Source organism: Crocodylus porosus, unplaced genomic scaffold (assembly GCF_001723895.1).
Source record: "Crocodylus porosus isolate Cpor-Errol unplaced genomic scaffold, CroPor_comp1, whole genome shotgun sequence".
NCBI lineage: Eukaryota > Metazoa > Chordata > Crocodylia > Crocodylidae > Crocodylus > Crocodylus porosus.
In genome coordinates, this window is record NW_017728911.1 from 20,839,639 (window position 1) to 20,854,315 (window position 14,677).

General features: G+C 40.6%; 1 protein-coding gene across 5 annotated transcripts in view; it reads right to left on the reverse strand.

Moving 5' to 3' along the window:
* Positions 1 to 14,677, reverse strand: part of DMXL2 (Dmx like 2) — an 89,015-nt gene that overhangs the window by 42,088 nt on the left and 32,250 nt on the right. For all 5 annotated transcript variants that reach the window (XM_019533591.1, XM_019533594.1, XM_019533593.1 and 2 more), the window contains 8 exons: positions 13,248 to 13,365; positions 11,349 to 11,468; positions 10,484 to 10,711; positions 8,133 to 9,815; positions 6,532 to 6,642; positions 5,034 to 5,203; positions 1,418 to 1,515; positions 640 to 805 (listed from right to left, as the gene is read on the reverse strand). In XM_019533591.1, the coding sequence (XP_019389136.1) occupies positions 640 to 805; positions 1,418 to 1,515; positions 5,034 to 5,203; positions 6,532 to 6,642; positions 8,133 to 9,815; positions 10,484 to 10,711; positions 11,349 to 11,468; positions 13,248 to 13,365 (2,694 nt within the window). The remainder of the gene's footprint in view (positions 1 to 639; positions 806 to 1,417; positions 1,516 to 5,033; positions 5,204 to 6,531; positions 6,643 to 8,132; positions 9,816 to 10,483; positions 10,712 to 11,348; positions 11,469 to 13,247; positions 13,366 to 14,677) is intronic.

Below are 14,677 nucleotides of genomic sequence, written 5' to 3' on the forward strand. Positions count from 1 at the left end.
CTGGCTGCAAAGTGTCTGCCCCTGCCCCTACCCCACTCCCTCCCTCACCATGGTAGCCTCAATCTGCATCCCCCTCACATCTGTTCCCTCCCCTCCGCCTCTTCACCCCAACAGACTTACTAGCTGGATGCTGCTCTCCAAGCTGCTGGGCTGGCTGCATGATTGCTGTGGCTGTGTGCATGCACATGGCATTTATCAGCAGCAGTACCGACTACATCAGCCAAAAAACGCCAGTTGCCAATAGTGTCAATTTTCCTTTTATTTGGTGCCGACATGCTATAGACTGATGTATCAGTTCATCTCTAGTTAGCATTGGGGGTTTTTTTGCACTGAAACATTTGCAGAATTGTATTATTAGAAAAACAATACACAATTTTCTCCTTTGAAACAGCACTATATATGTGGCATTTCAAAGAAAACCTGTGTTTTTCTGCATTATATATATTTAGTAGCATTTCATTTTAATCATGGAAAAATGCAGAATTTGGGGTTTTTAATCGGAGAATTTAACACTTTTATCAGCAAATTTGCAATTTTTAAATAAGAAAACCAGGATCCCTGTTTATAAGTAAGTTTTGAGAGCATGAATCTAGCATTAATTCTGAAATTCCATAGTACTTCATATTTTTAAACAAGTACCTCAATGGCATCTTTCAGTGAACCTGCTAATAAGAAAAATGCAGCAGACTGTTCAAAGCGTTGTTTTCCCAACAACGCAAATGCATTTTTCAAAGCTGCTTTGCGCCATCTATCTTCACTGAAATTGTGGCTGAAAAATGTGGTCATCTTTTCATCATGCTGAGACCTATGTAAAGAAAGCCAACACACAATTTCAATTAAATTATTAGAAGTAAAATCTTTTAATAAATTACATAGACATTAGGGCTGGAGGGACCTTGGAAGATCGCATCCAGCCCCCTGCCCCAGGGGAAGGAAGTCAGTTGGGGTCACAGATCCCAGAAATATAAACGTCCATATGTCTCTTAAAGGAGTCCAGAGTAGGTGCTCGCACCACCTCTGGAGGCAGTCTGTTCCAGGCCTTGGGGCTCGGACAGTAAAGAAGTTCTTTCTCATGTCCAGCCTGAAATGGTCTTGGAGGAGTTTGTGGCCGTTTGACCTTGTCATCTCATGGGGCACTCTGGTGAACAGATGTTCCCCCAGATCCTGATGCGCACCCCTTATGTACTTATAGGCAGCCACCACGTCCCCCCAGAGCCTGCGCTTTTCCAGGCTGAAGAGTCCCATAGCTCTCAGCCTCTCATCATAAGGCCTGTTTTCCTGCCTTCTGATCATGTGCATGGCTCCCCTCTGGACTTTTTTTTTAATTCAAGATTGCTTTAGATTAACATTTAATCCAAAAGAGTTGTTTTATATTATTACTTTCATTTGTATTATTACAAATGTTAATGAAACTCACCTAAACAGACCCCATACCACTGCTTTTTTTTTCATGGCAAGGTAAAAAAGTGCAGCATCCAAGGCATCGTTATTCCTCTGGAATGAAGCTTTTGCAACCTACGGTAGATGGAGAACAAGTAAAGCATATTGTTGTGAACAAAGAAAGATGCCTTCAGCTATAAATACATATACTCCCTGCTAGAAAGGATAGTGTGGATCATTTTTTGTATTGTTTCTATAAAGCTACGTAACTTGTTTTCTGAATGCTTTGCAGAAGTCATGATTTATATAATTAGTGTGACCTCCCCACGCTACAAATCACCTGTTAAGATTTTTGGAAAAAACAATACTATTACATAGACTTAGCAAACACAAAGGAGAATATTATAACTGAGCAAATAAAAAACCTTCATCTCTGCAAAGCTGGAAAGGGAATTTTCACCAGCAGTATATACAAGGTAAGTGTTACCTTGCACTTCACCAGCATTACCATTTAGAAAATTTACTCGTTGTTGCTTTGTCCATCATGAACATCTATTTTAGCTTAATTAAATGTTAATGTCTGTGCATCTTCCTAAATACCCTGCAGGGAACTGGCAACTTAAGTTACAAACTAGCACTAATTTCAAACTGGCACAAGATTTCACATATAGGCAGTCCTCAACTTACAACGTTTCGAGTTACAATGTTTTGCACTTACAACGTTTATAAACTGACACCCTGTTTCAACTTTACGACGTCAGTTTCAACTTTACAATGCCTGATCCAATGTGATGCCACACCAGCGAACAAGTTGGCTGTCCAATCTGCAGCCAAGACTCCTGAGATGACTCCAGCAAAGAACCCTTCAAAAAGTCCACCAAAGTCACCTCAAAGAAGTCCTTCCAAAGCAATGTGATTGCTATTTACAATATAAAGACATTAATGTAGTTATATTACTCATCTATAATTGATCAAATACAAAATTCTGGGGTCTTTTTGGTGAAAATAGGGTACCGAGCCTTGGTTCAGGTTACAAATCCCCCATTTATAACATTGTTTCTTATGAGAAAATTGGGTCCGAGTTACAACGTTTTGACTTAAGACTCAGTTTTCAGGAACCAATTATGTTGTAAGTCTGAGGACTGCCTGCAATGACTTTAGGGCTAAGTACAAACAATCAGAAAGCCAGAGGCAGAATCGATTCAATCTAGGCAGCTTCCTTTCAGCTGCACAGGTTGAACCTATAACTAACTGAACTGACATTCTGTTTTCAGTTGGGAAAGGCAGGGGGAGGCCTGCACTGACCCAGGCCAGAAGTCCTCCCAGCCAGGTGCCTGCCCAGTATGGGGGCACCAGGGAGCCCCTGCCTTGCAGGGCTTCTCCCCACCCAAGCCCAGGGTCCCCTAGCCCAGGGCAACCCCAGGGAGCCAAGGGGAATTTTTCCCCTCCTGAACCCCCGAGCTGCTGTATGTCTCCGGGATATCCTGGGGCAGCCTCAGGGAGCAGAGGGAAATTCTTCCACTCCCCTCCAATTAGTTTTGCCTCAGACTCATAGCAGCTGAGGCTAAACCGGCTGTGGAGTAGAAGATTTTCCCTCTGCTCTCTTAGGCTGCCTGACACTCCCAGGGGCCGAGGCACACAGTTTTGGGGTTTGGAAGGGGAAGAATTCCCCTCAGCTCCCTGGGGATGCCCTGGGCTGAGTAGAAGCGAAGCCCCACCAAGGCAAGGGCTCTCCAGTGTCCCCATGTTGGGTTGCATGAGTAGGCACTAGGGCTGTGAGAAACTTTGGTTGCTGTTTCAATTCGGCGGAGATTTGGCATGATTCAGTGGCCAAATCTCCAAATCCGAATCAAATCAGGAGACCCTTTAATCTCTCCGAATCAAATTGTAACCTTCCTAATCAATTTGGAGAGATTCCTAAAGAATCAACAGTTTGGACACAGACAGAGCTTTAAATGTTTTTTCTACACATCTCAAGGTACCAGGTGACTTATGAATGCTGAGATGCTGGGGCAGATGGAGTGTCTCACAGGAGCGCAGGGCGTTCCCCAGTGCACTCGGCAGCAGATCCAGAAGTGGGCCAGAACTGGTGCCTCCTGGGTCTGGGGGATCCAGCGTCCCCCCACACCCAATTACCAAGTTGGGAGGATGCAGGGGGCCATGGACCCGGAAGTCGACTGGAAGTACTTCTGGCCCACTTCTGGGTTAGTCACCAAGCATGCGGTGCCCCCATGCTCCTGTGGGATGCTGTATCCGCCCCACCACCACTGCATTCATGAGCCACTCCTGGTACCTTGAGATATGTAGAAAAAACATTTAAAGCTGTATCTATGGCCAAATCGTTGATTCTCTGAATCAGCATAAAATCTTCAGATTCAGATTTGGCTGAATTGAATTGGAACAATGATCCAAATCAACGAACTGAATCACTGTCCCCAATTTAGGCTGAATCCGAATCGAATACAGCCTGTTTTGTACACCCCTAGTAAGCACCTAGCAAGGCACCCTCCTTCTCCTTCACTCCTCTGGCAGCTGCTGAAGCAATCAGCAGTTGGAAGGGGGAGGAAGGGAGGGCTGCAAGGGTTGAAAAGCCCCCACTACAGGTGCTTTCCCTCTATCCACATGCTGTGTAGACCCTGGCTAGGGGGTCTAGGGGCCTGTTCCCCTGCCCTCCCCTTTCCTATGGGCTGATGAATGCAGGCAGGAAGCAGGCTAAGGAGCAGAGGGGCAAGGCAGTCCCTGCTCCAGTGGAGCAGACAGCATAGCCCAGGGCTGCAAAGCATCCTGGGTTACTGGTGGACTGAGAGTTAACTTGAACCAGGAAGGTATCTAGGACACAAGTTCCATAAACTGGTTTCACCTAAATCAGTTCATTCTAATACCTCATCCAACCAGGTTTGTTTAAACTGGTTTTGGCCAGTTTGAAAGTGGTTTATATGCTTGAACCTGAACTTATGTTCTGTTATAGGTTTAAACCTGTTTCTGATCACTTAAACTGGGTTACATGTAACTTCTCTCCTAGCCAAGGTATGCAAAGATTTACTCATACACTTGGACAGCCTGACATAAACATCACTATCCTGTGACTTTTTAAAGTTGGAGATATAATGGAGAATTAACAAATGAAAAGCATATAAGAAGGAAGATGTTATTGAAAGCTTATGGTTAGCTAACTGTTTCATATATTAAGTTGTAAAGAGTTAACATTGAGTAGTCCAGAAATTATTTGTTCCCAGCTTCTTCCAATTCTGGCCTGCAATATTTTGCTGCTGGGTAAGAGAATGAGGTAGTTATTGCTAAATAGGACATCTATCAGACACTGCTAGCTAGCATTTTGGCATTGATAAGACTCCCTGGCGACAAAAATAACTGAAAAAACAAGCTAGGTAATCTTCAAACTTGGACATCTCCCAAGGTATCAGCTAAACCACAAATTTAAAAACAGGATCCAGATGTATACAGAAAGGTATCTGGGGGCTTCAGTGCCAACACCAAACACCTGAAATTCAGTCTTCTAGGCTACTGTGGAATTTTAGTTCTGTAATTCATGTATTTTTTTTGTTATGAAGAGTATGCTTTACATATAATTTGCTGTACATATTTCTCAGGCTATACATAATATAGTATACTGTTTTAGGTATGGTTCCAATTACCTTCTCAATGCATCTTCTGAGTGTATTAATATTCCTGACCCACCATCCTATACCCATAGCTCTTAGTTCAGACCACTGTGGATCTCCTCTCTGAATAGCAGGAATTATGTTGATCAACTCCTCCTCAGCTTCTGAATGAAAAGCCCAGGCAAAATGACAAGTGGATAAGCCTGAATAATGACACAGAACAATTAGCTTTAGAGGATTAAAGATTCCTAAGCAATGGAATCAATATTACAAATGAAAAACATAAGAAGGATGACAAATAAACCATGGTATTCATTTCCTTTTCATCATTTTGATTATAACCATGAATTTTCTAAATTTATTTTAGAAAAAGTGGCACTGATTTGGGAGAAAAATATGACTACATGGAGTTTTCTCAATAAGAGGGCATATTAACAAAATGGTGGTGGACTCCCAGGCCTGGAGTGCAGCACAAGGGACTATTCTCCACAGCAGAAGGAGATGCTGCTAACCAAGATGAGAGTACCGATTTACTGCATCCCCTTCTAAATGGGAAGTCCTGCAATGCACACAAATTATATGTGATCACAAGGAGGAAACCCTGTTGATGCTTCCAGGACTGAGGGAGTGGCATCTCATTCTGGGTGGCTAAAACTGTTCCCTCTGCTTACTCTTCTGCAGTTGCAGCTCCCTCTGTCACTAGCTATACTTGTTTGATTTCTCTTCATTTCTTCTACCAAACCTATATTAAATGTGTTTAAATGTACCAGTAATAAAAGGCAGAGAGGCTGGTGAAGGAAGTATATTGTGCCACAATAAGGCTAGAGGATATAGGGAAGAAAAGGATGCCTGACCTACTTCAGCAGTTTCTTGACATGGCTGTTAGTGAAACCTGTATAGCCACAGCATTTTCTTTAGCTTCAGCTGTAACTATAGCTGTAGCGTGAGGATGGTGATGCTTAGCACAGAAGCTATATTACTCTGACCATTCTTTTACCCTGTCCCATTTCTGTACGTGCTGGAGCTATAAGGTTACCCAGAGGAAGAGTAATAATATACTACTGTATTAAGCAGACTCCAATCAGGGGCCATGAACATGCTTGTCTGCTGCTTTGGTTCTGCTTCCTTTTTTATGTCTCATTTCAGAACACTATCCACTCCACTGCTGCTTCAACTAGAAGCAAGTGACTGGGATGAAAATTAGAAAATTATCCCTTAGTAAAGCAGAGATATTTATTAAAAATACAACTTTTTACCCCATGTAGGGGATTGAAAATTTGTAAATTATGCAGTTGGGAAAGTACTTTAAGCTAACAGTCAATCTAAATGCCAGCCTGGGGGGTGTGCCACCATATTAATAAAGTTGTGATGTCAAAGTGAGAACAGGTAAGCATATGTAGTCTTTAAAGAACCAAGGCTTAAATGAACATCTAATTCAAAATGTATAGCTCTGAATACTAGAATCATCAAGTAAGTGTTGAAACATTTGCAGTTGGGTCACATGAACATAAAGCAATGCTCCAGGGATTACCTTGGTGAAGCAGCTGAACACGATATAAAGGTGGGAGCGATGTAAGAAGGCACGTATGTAAACGCATAGCCAACAAATAACGCAAGCCACATTCATCTAATGTGTCTCTTCCTACAAAATACAAAAAAAAGACTTCTAAACACATGTGAATACAAGTGCCTGTAAATTTTTGGATAAATACTTTTTAATGGAAACACCTAATTGCACATCGTTTGTGAGGAGCTTAGGGTTCTATGTTTTAAGTTCTATGTTTTAAAGCGCAAATTATTCAATAGTATTTTCCTCCCAAATGCAAAGTATGTAGAAAATTCTGAAAATTCTACAATCTTCCTATTCAATAGTGTGTTTGTTTCTTTTTTGACAGACTAAAATATTTAAATTTAATTACCATTAGGTAACAAGGCATTACAATCACTCTCTAACACATGGCTTGTCTTCACAATCTTGAACCAGGAAGTTACCTAAGACACAAGTTCCACAAGTATAGATACTTGCTACAGCATCATTAAAATTTTATCTTAATATCTGCTGTTTTAAGCACAGCATAAAAAGTTACGCTACTTTTTATCAAAAAATAAACAAAAGTTTTAGATGTTAGGTTACTTTCATCTGTGTCCCTGTACACAAATCAACAGCCGTATCAGTGAATTTTACTTACTTCTATTGCAACTATCATTACTGTATCTGACCACTTTACAAAGATCATATATTGCTTACAAATGGCACAAATTAAATAAATGATACAATCCTACTACTGACACACATTCTCAATAGAGGGGGAAAAATTAAACCTATTTAAACAAAAACATCTTGGAGAATTTTCTAAAAATTTCCATAGTTGGACTCTTGACTGTAAACAGAAGGATATTTCAGAACACAGGGCCTTCCATTCAGAAGGACCTGCTGCCTTCACTTTGGAATTTATCTGAGGGATACAGCAAAATCTTCACAGCTGAACAAATTTGCTGAAATGAGAATATTAAATGGTTTAGACCTTGTAAAGAGCTTGTAGGTACAACCTTTATTTTTGCATTTTAGGATAATTATTAATTTTAGCTCAGTTCCTAATGACTGTGCCCCATAACATGTCACTAGTGTTTTCATAAAGGACAGAAATAAAATAGGCAGGGGAACTGAATTCATCCTTCTGCTTACTACCAGACCAAGATTCAGTTACATTGGGCATGTCTACATGAGATGCTGACTGCACAGTAGCGTTGCATGGCAAAAACCATGCCGAGACCCTACTGCGCAGTAGTGTCACTTATAAGGCATATACTGGTGCATTAACTCTAGTTACTGCACATTTATTTAGTACTTGTGCACATTTATTTAGTACTTGCTTATACAAGTATTAAATAAACGCACAGTAATGTCTTGTGTAGACGCACCTGCTGAGGAGGAACATGTGGGAAAAGCTTGCCCACCACTGCTTCTGCTATATCTGCTCTGAATATGTGGCGTTAGGTTTTAGCTTTAGTAACCCAACACCTTTTTATGGGTACCTAAGTTTGCCTAATACTATGAATAATCATGATAACCAATTTTGTATTTGTCAGCTGAAATACACGAATAGTAATTAGGAAACAGTCATCACTAACCTGAGTAAGTCTTATCTCTGTTCTCATCAAGTTCAGTGCTTGTTGTAGCTACAGTGTCGGCCAAAGCTACAAGGAACATCTGCTCCAGACGGGTGAGGCCTGGCAAGCTTGAGTGCATTAGATGACTTGAGAGGACGCTAGCATGTTCTCGGCCAAAGTAAGTTGGCCCATATTGAGAGAGATTAATTACTTTGGATTTACTCTCTCTCTTTTCAGGCTCAAAATCAATAAAGTCATCGGTTGTGACAGACTGCATCTGGAACAGATCTGAGTATTGATCCCCTGGTTTTCTTTTAGTGATATCTTCAGAGCCTGGGGTTACTTTAGAAGTTTCTTCAGAAATTTTGTATGTGGTATCTTGATCTGCAGCAAGCAGTGCATACAACGGCAATGGGGGAATAGAATCTATCTCTGTATAGTCTCGGGTACCATCTTTTCCAGCTGTAATTGTGTCTTTTGCAGTACTACCACTTACACTAATGGTTCGGGAGAGATGACGTTTAGGTCCACCACCTTCCCCAGCTTCTGCATCTTTAACTACTGCAACTTCTCCTGCAATACATTTAACTAAATGGGACAGTATGGCTTTGGCTCGTCGAACTTTACCCAAATCCATCAGTTCTAATAGCTGGGTTGGGTGATACTGCGGGAGAGTAGGGGAAAGGACATGTGCAGCTTCAAAAAGGCCACCATCCTGAATTACAGTTGGAGTGCCAAAAATATCATCAACAATACCTGCCCCATCAATTACACGGGACTTATTTACTATCAAGCTCGTTTTAAATGGATCTTGATTTGCTGAGTCTTCAGTGGTAAAAGCATCGCCTTCACCATCACCAAATTTGACAGCATGTTTCCACTGTGCATATACATGCATTTCACAGTCCATTCCCACTACCAGTATACCATCTCTTACCCAAGAGAGGGAAACTGGCAGTGAAGGAGTGCCATCTACAGAGGACACCAAGTCAATTGATCTCAGCAGTACCCACTTGGACTTTATACCTAGTTTTATGCTACCACCTAGTGGTAAAGTAATAATGGCTACTCCCTCTTTACTGCTCATTTGTTCTGTTACAATTCCCGAAAGTCTCCCATACATGAATATGTTGGCACCCACCCCAACTGTAAGTATATGTGAACCATCTTCTTTTGATACCCAGTCCAAATGTACCAAATGCTTGATATTGGGCATAAGATATTTGTCCTTGTTCAAAAAGGCATCTGATTTACTGTATACAAATAAATTACTATCTACACTGACTCTTGAATCAAGTACATTCCCAACCTTAACTAAATCATCCAGATGAATTGTCTGTTCCAAAACCCATTCAGATCCTCCTGTAGACTCACATTCAAGTATACAAACATGCATAGAAAATTCTTTGGAAACAAAGCCATTATGCTGTACAGGCTGTTTGTATGCCACAGCGAGGCGTCCTGTATAAGAACAGCTAACAGCAACTGGCCTTCCTATTATGCACACTGTACTGCTGTTGTCTTCTCCTTCGTCGTTCATTAAAGGCCATTTTCTCCAGTGATATGTCTCCCTCATTTCATCTTTACTATACAGATCCATCTCTACATTGCATCTCCAGAACCGCACTTTGTTGTCTGAACACGAAGTTACTACCAAATATGGTGCGAGGCAAACTGGGTATATTGATGAAGAGCTCAGGTGGCCTAAAGTAGTAAGATCAACACAATTCAGGATTAATAAAATGAAACACTATGCAGACATTAAAGAAATAAAGCCATTACTTTTGTAACTTAAATGAGGATATGAGAAGAGAAAGAATTGTAAGTTTTTGGAGGTATTTTTTTTTTTTTTTTTTTACTATGCGTTAAAATATAGGATAAAAGTACACCAAACCCATTCTGGGATTGGACATTATGCTGTGTAGACAATGCTGCTTGTGTTCTCACAAATGCACACAAGAAGATGCATTATTGCCATTTCTGAATGCCTTAGGGAATATATGAAACTGCGTGGGAGAGGGGAGTGGTTGTATAAAGAGAGAACTTATACATAATGGATAAATTTATAAAATATTCTTATTAAAGGGGTCACACAAGCCAGCGTAGTCTTTTTTTATGGTCAACTGTTTTCTTTAATATTTTCTGGATTTAGGAGACCTACACAATAGCTGAGATTCCTCAAATACAAAAACACTACCCATGCTGGGAAAAAGTAAATGTAAATTTACAAAATGTTTGGTACACTGATGGCAGGCTTCTACTTCTCACTATGGCCAGCTTAGATATAACCTGAGATTGTACTATACAGTATTATGTAGAAACCACTTAATTGCCCAAAACTTTGTTTTCTGTAGTCTGCCCTGTTAATTTACCTGCTGAAGGGGTTGCTCTTATTACTTCTACACCAAATGGAAGATCTAGTGGTTGGCTGTAGACAAGTTTAGAGCTCAGAATGAGTTTACTGGCAGTCTGCAGGTTAGCAACCGATGAGGATCGTGTCATGGGACTTGTGCCAGGTGAGGTATCTGGAGAAGAGTCCCCAGTCTTTTGTTCAGGTACAGTAAGTTGATTCTCTGATGAAGGAACTTCAGTGGTTTTTGCTTGAAAAAAACATTATAAACACTTTGATGAGTAACTGTTCATGTGCACACTGAAGTAAAGACATATGATACCCAAAGATCATTATCCTAGCAGTACATTAGTCATATAAAAGGTATCTGATAAACATCCAGGCTGCTCCTGTTCTACCTGGAAAACAGTTTGTTTTCACCTTTTCAAGTGTTCTCATTAAGATAAAATGTCCTGTGCTTAAAGAAATTACTTTTTTGTTTAACAAAACATCTATATTATTATTGGCACAAAGTGAATTAAAACTTTCCTGAGCTCCTGCCAATCAGTTGCATCAAATATTTTTCACTGACCTTATTATTTTAAAGTTTCCCATGTTTTAGCCAAGAATTTTTTCATCTGAACAGCATGGTAGAACTCAAACTGAATTACATTTCAGCATGTTTTATAAATAAAAAAAGTTATATATACATATAAAACGACCTTTTCATGTAGTGGGTAACAGAAACTATCCTCTGGCCTTTAACATGAACATTTTGGAAAAACTTGCAGTTGGATTGCTTGGCAAAACTTTGGATTTGGTGTGATCTTCTTGAGTAGGGAAGGCATTTAATTTAAAGAAACAAAACAACTATTTATTGCTCTCTCTGAGAAAATACTATCACTTACCTATACAAGCTTGCACAGATTTAAGATGGAGATGCCACATATGAAGAACTGAGCAGCCACTGCTGTCTTTTTCAATTACTACTAGATAAAACTTTTCTGAGAATGGTGGTGGACGATACCCTATTATTTAAACCAAATACATTATTATGAAGTTGAATGGTTAAACATAACTATATTTCAATAATAATCATGCTCTTTGTAAAACCTGATGATATCTAAACAAGGTTTGGGGTTTTGTTTTTAGTTGTCCAAAAATATATTTGTTTGTTTATCATTTACAAAAATATAGATCTGAATAAATATGCACCCTAAAAATGACTTCATACAGCCAGGTGTTTGTATCTTGAAAATGTCCACTAGGACCCTCTTTACCAATCATTTTATCCATTTCCCAATGGGAGAGTTTGACCTTCACAAAGCCCAAAACATGCCTGGCAAGTTAATTTTTAGACTTATCAGTCTTCAGGATATCATGTTAATCATTTTCTGGGCTTTATAGTTCTCCTTCCCTTTTGACCCCTTAAATGTATGAGCCAGTAGGCCTGTGCAAAGCAGCAAGTATTTGATTTGGCTTCAGATTCAGCGGATTCGGAGGGACAGTGATTCGATTCGGTGATTCGAATCACTGTCCTGATTCGATTCAGCAGATTCAGATTTGGAGATTTGGCTGCTGAATTGGGCTGAATCTCCTCTGAATCGAACAGACGGTGGTGGCAATGGTGGTAGTTGGGGCATGTCAGCGGCAAGCTGGGCCCCTGCCATGGCTGCACCACCCAGCCCCAACATCCTAGCACTTTAAAAAAAAAAAAAAAGGAAAAAAGTGGGAAAAAAAGCGCCCTGGGCTCACTGGCTGCAGCAGCAGCAATTGGGTTCTCTGGGGCTTGTGGCAGAGCCCCCCCATGCAGTGCAGGGGTGTGGGAATTGGCTCCCCTGCCTGGCAGCCATACAGTAGCTGTTGTATCACGTGGTTGCAGCGTAGCGCGGCAGGCACTGTGAGGCTCTGCGTACTGTCCTGAAGCCTGGGCCGCTTGGGCTGAGCACTGCTGGCCTCTGGGTGACTGCTGGAGCCACCCCAGCTCTGGGACAGTGCGCGAGCCCCCAGAGGCCATGACCGCTGCTGCTGCATCCGGTGAGTGCAGGGCTTTTTATTTTTTATTTTTAAGTGGGGCTGGGTGGGGCAGCCATGGGAGGGGGCTGGGGGAGTGGGTGGGGCCGAGCGGGGGGCCCCTCATAATCCCCTCCTGCCTCCTCCAGTCCCCCTGTACCTTATATACCGTCACAGAGCTCAGGTCCAACTCCCTGTGGTGGCAAGCCTGAATCTCTGAATAGATTTGGAGGCTTCCAAATTGATGCGGAGGCTTCCGATTCAATTCAGACCTTTTAATGGGTCTACCAATTCAATTCGGAGCTTAATATCCTCCGAATCAATTTGGCTACTGAAGCTTTGTACAGCCCCATGAGCCAGCTCTTTAGTTATCTCCTACTGGACTATCTGAAAAATCAAAATCATTCATCCAATGGACCAGAACTCATTACTGCTAGCTCTTGGCTTTCTATTGTCTATTTTCTGTGCTTAAATTATAAAGTACCAATGACTCCATATGTATAAATGAGTATATTACATCAGCACCTGTTCAGTTTTCCCTGTGAAAATAAACATTAAACAGCTATTTTAGTATGCAAATTGTAAAATGTTCTATGTTGTGCAAATTATAACATATTTATTTAATATTAAAATGGCATAAGTAATCACTCATAAGATCTGTGTAAGCTATATGTAATCTTTGCACTACAAAGATTCTTTATTAAAAATAATACTATTCAAATGATGCTTGACAGGTCTCAAGATTCCTTATAAATATTTTAGGCATCTTATTATTTCCTAATTTTATGTTATACCTTGAGACGGTTGGAAAAATATCTCTGTTTCCTTTCCTTCCCCATCTTCCTTATGTGGCTTGTATCCCAAAATGAAATCTTCTTGAAAGACATGAAGCAATTGTGTGTTTGAGCCACACTGGAAACAATGACAATAGTTACAATATCAGAAGCATCATGCACAGCAACATTAAATACGTCTGATTCTTTCTATTAGGATAGGTAGAAAGGATTGCCCAGTGTCCTCCTTTGTTTTCTTAATTTTTTTTGTATTTAATAGACAGAGAAAAAAAGACTAGTACCCTTCTGTCTTTAAGATAGCATATTCTAGAAGCTTTTAAAGTTGGTATCTTCAAATGGCCTTGGTGAGTTCTCTAGTATGCTACCCCTGTTCTCTAACAAAGCATATTTATAGCAACTATTAATAGGCAAATTAGGAATAGCAGAATATGCCTTTAGGCTGCCACAAATATTTAAAAGGTGCCAAATGAGCTCAGCTTGCTTCCTTGCCTTAAGAAAAGTTGAATGGCTAGCCCTTTTCCATGGGAAGACAAATCTGCTGAATGTCTGCTAGGGAGGCCTGCTAGAAACAGGCTGAAATTACCAACTTTCAGAAACCCTTAACAGATGCATTCTTCATATAGCAACAGATTCTTCTGCAATAAGACCCACCCACCCAGCATGGGGGTGGTCATTGGCAATGAACTCCTTCTACATAGACAAGCAATGCGTGGCTCAGAGAAAGATGGCAAAATATTCACATGCGTGCCTATCCCATCCCGTTCTTCCAGGAGGAACACGTGGTAGCATTTTCTGCTATGGAGATTTTCTTACGTTCAGCCAGGATGAAATCACCCAATGCCAAGTGACTCATGAAAGAGCATAAGCAGCAAGGGATGCATGATTTTCATGAGCACCATTACAGAGACAGAGAGACATAACTGTTCATAGAAGACTGGAGGGATTTTTAATCATTGTAATATGAAACATGAGCATGAGTCAAAGACTCATTATTCCTCAGCTTCTTACAATTCCTTCAGTTTCTGCAAATACTCTGATACGTAATATTCTTCAATATCATACATACTAATATATTCCCAAATTTAAATTTCTGCAAATATTTTTAAAGCCATACAAGTCCCCTTTGCTGTAGATATCAATGAGGTCTATATTGGGCCTGTAATTCTTCTTCTCCTGACTGAGCTGCCCCAGGTCCAACTGTAGAAGCTATGAAAGGACAAATAGGATTCAAAACATGGGCCACGCAAAAGGTTCAGAAGCTAACTTAGTATGTGTGAGGAGCCCAGAAAAAAATAGAAGAGCACATGAATTACACTTCTGGATTACCTAAATGTATGTATGGATAAATTACCTCACTTTTTATACTTCTATGTTACCAAGGCAAAGGTAAAGCCATACAGATGTCTTCCGCTCTGATTTCTACACTTTTT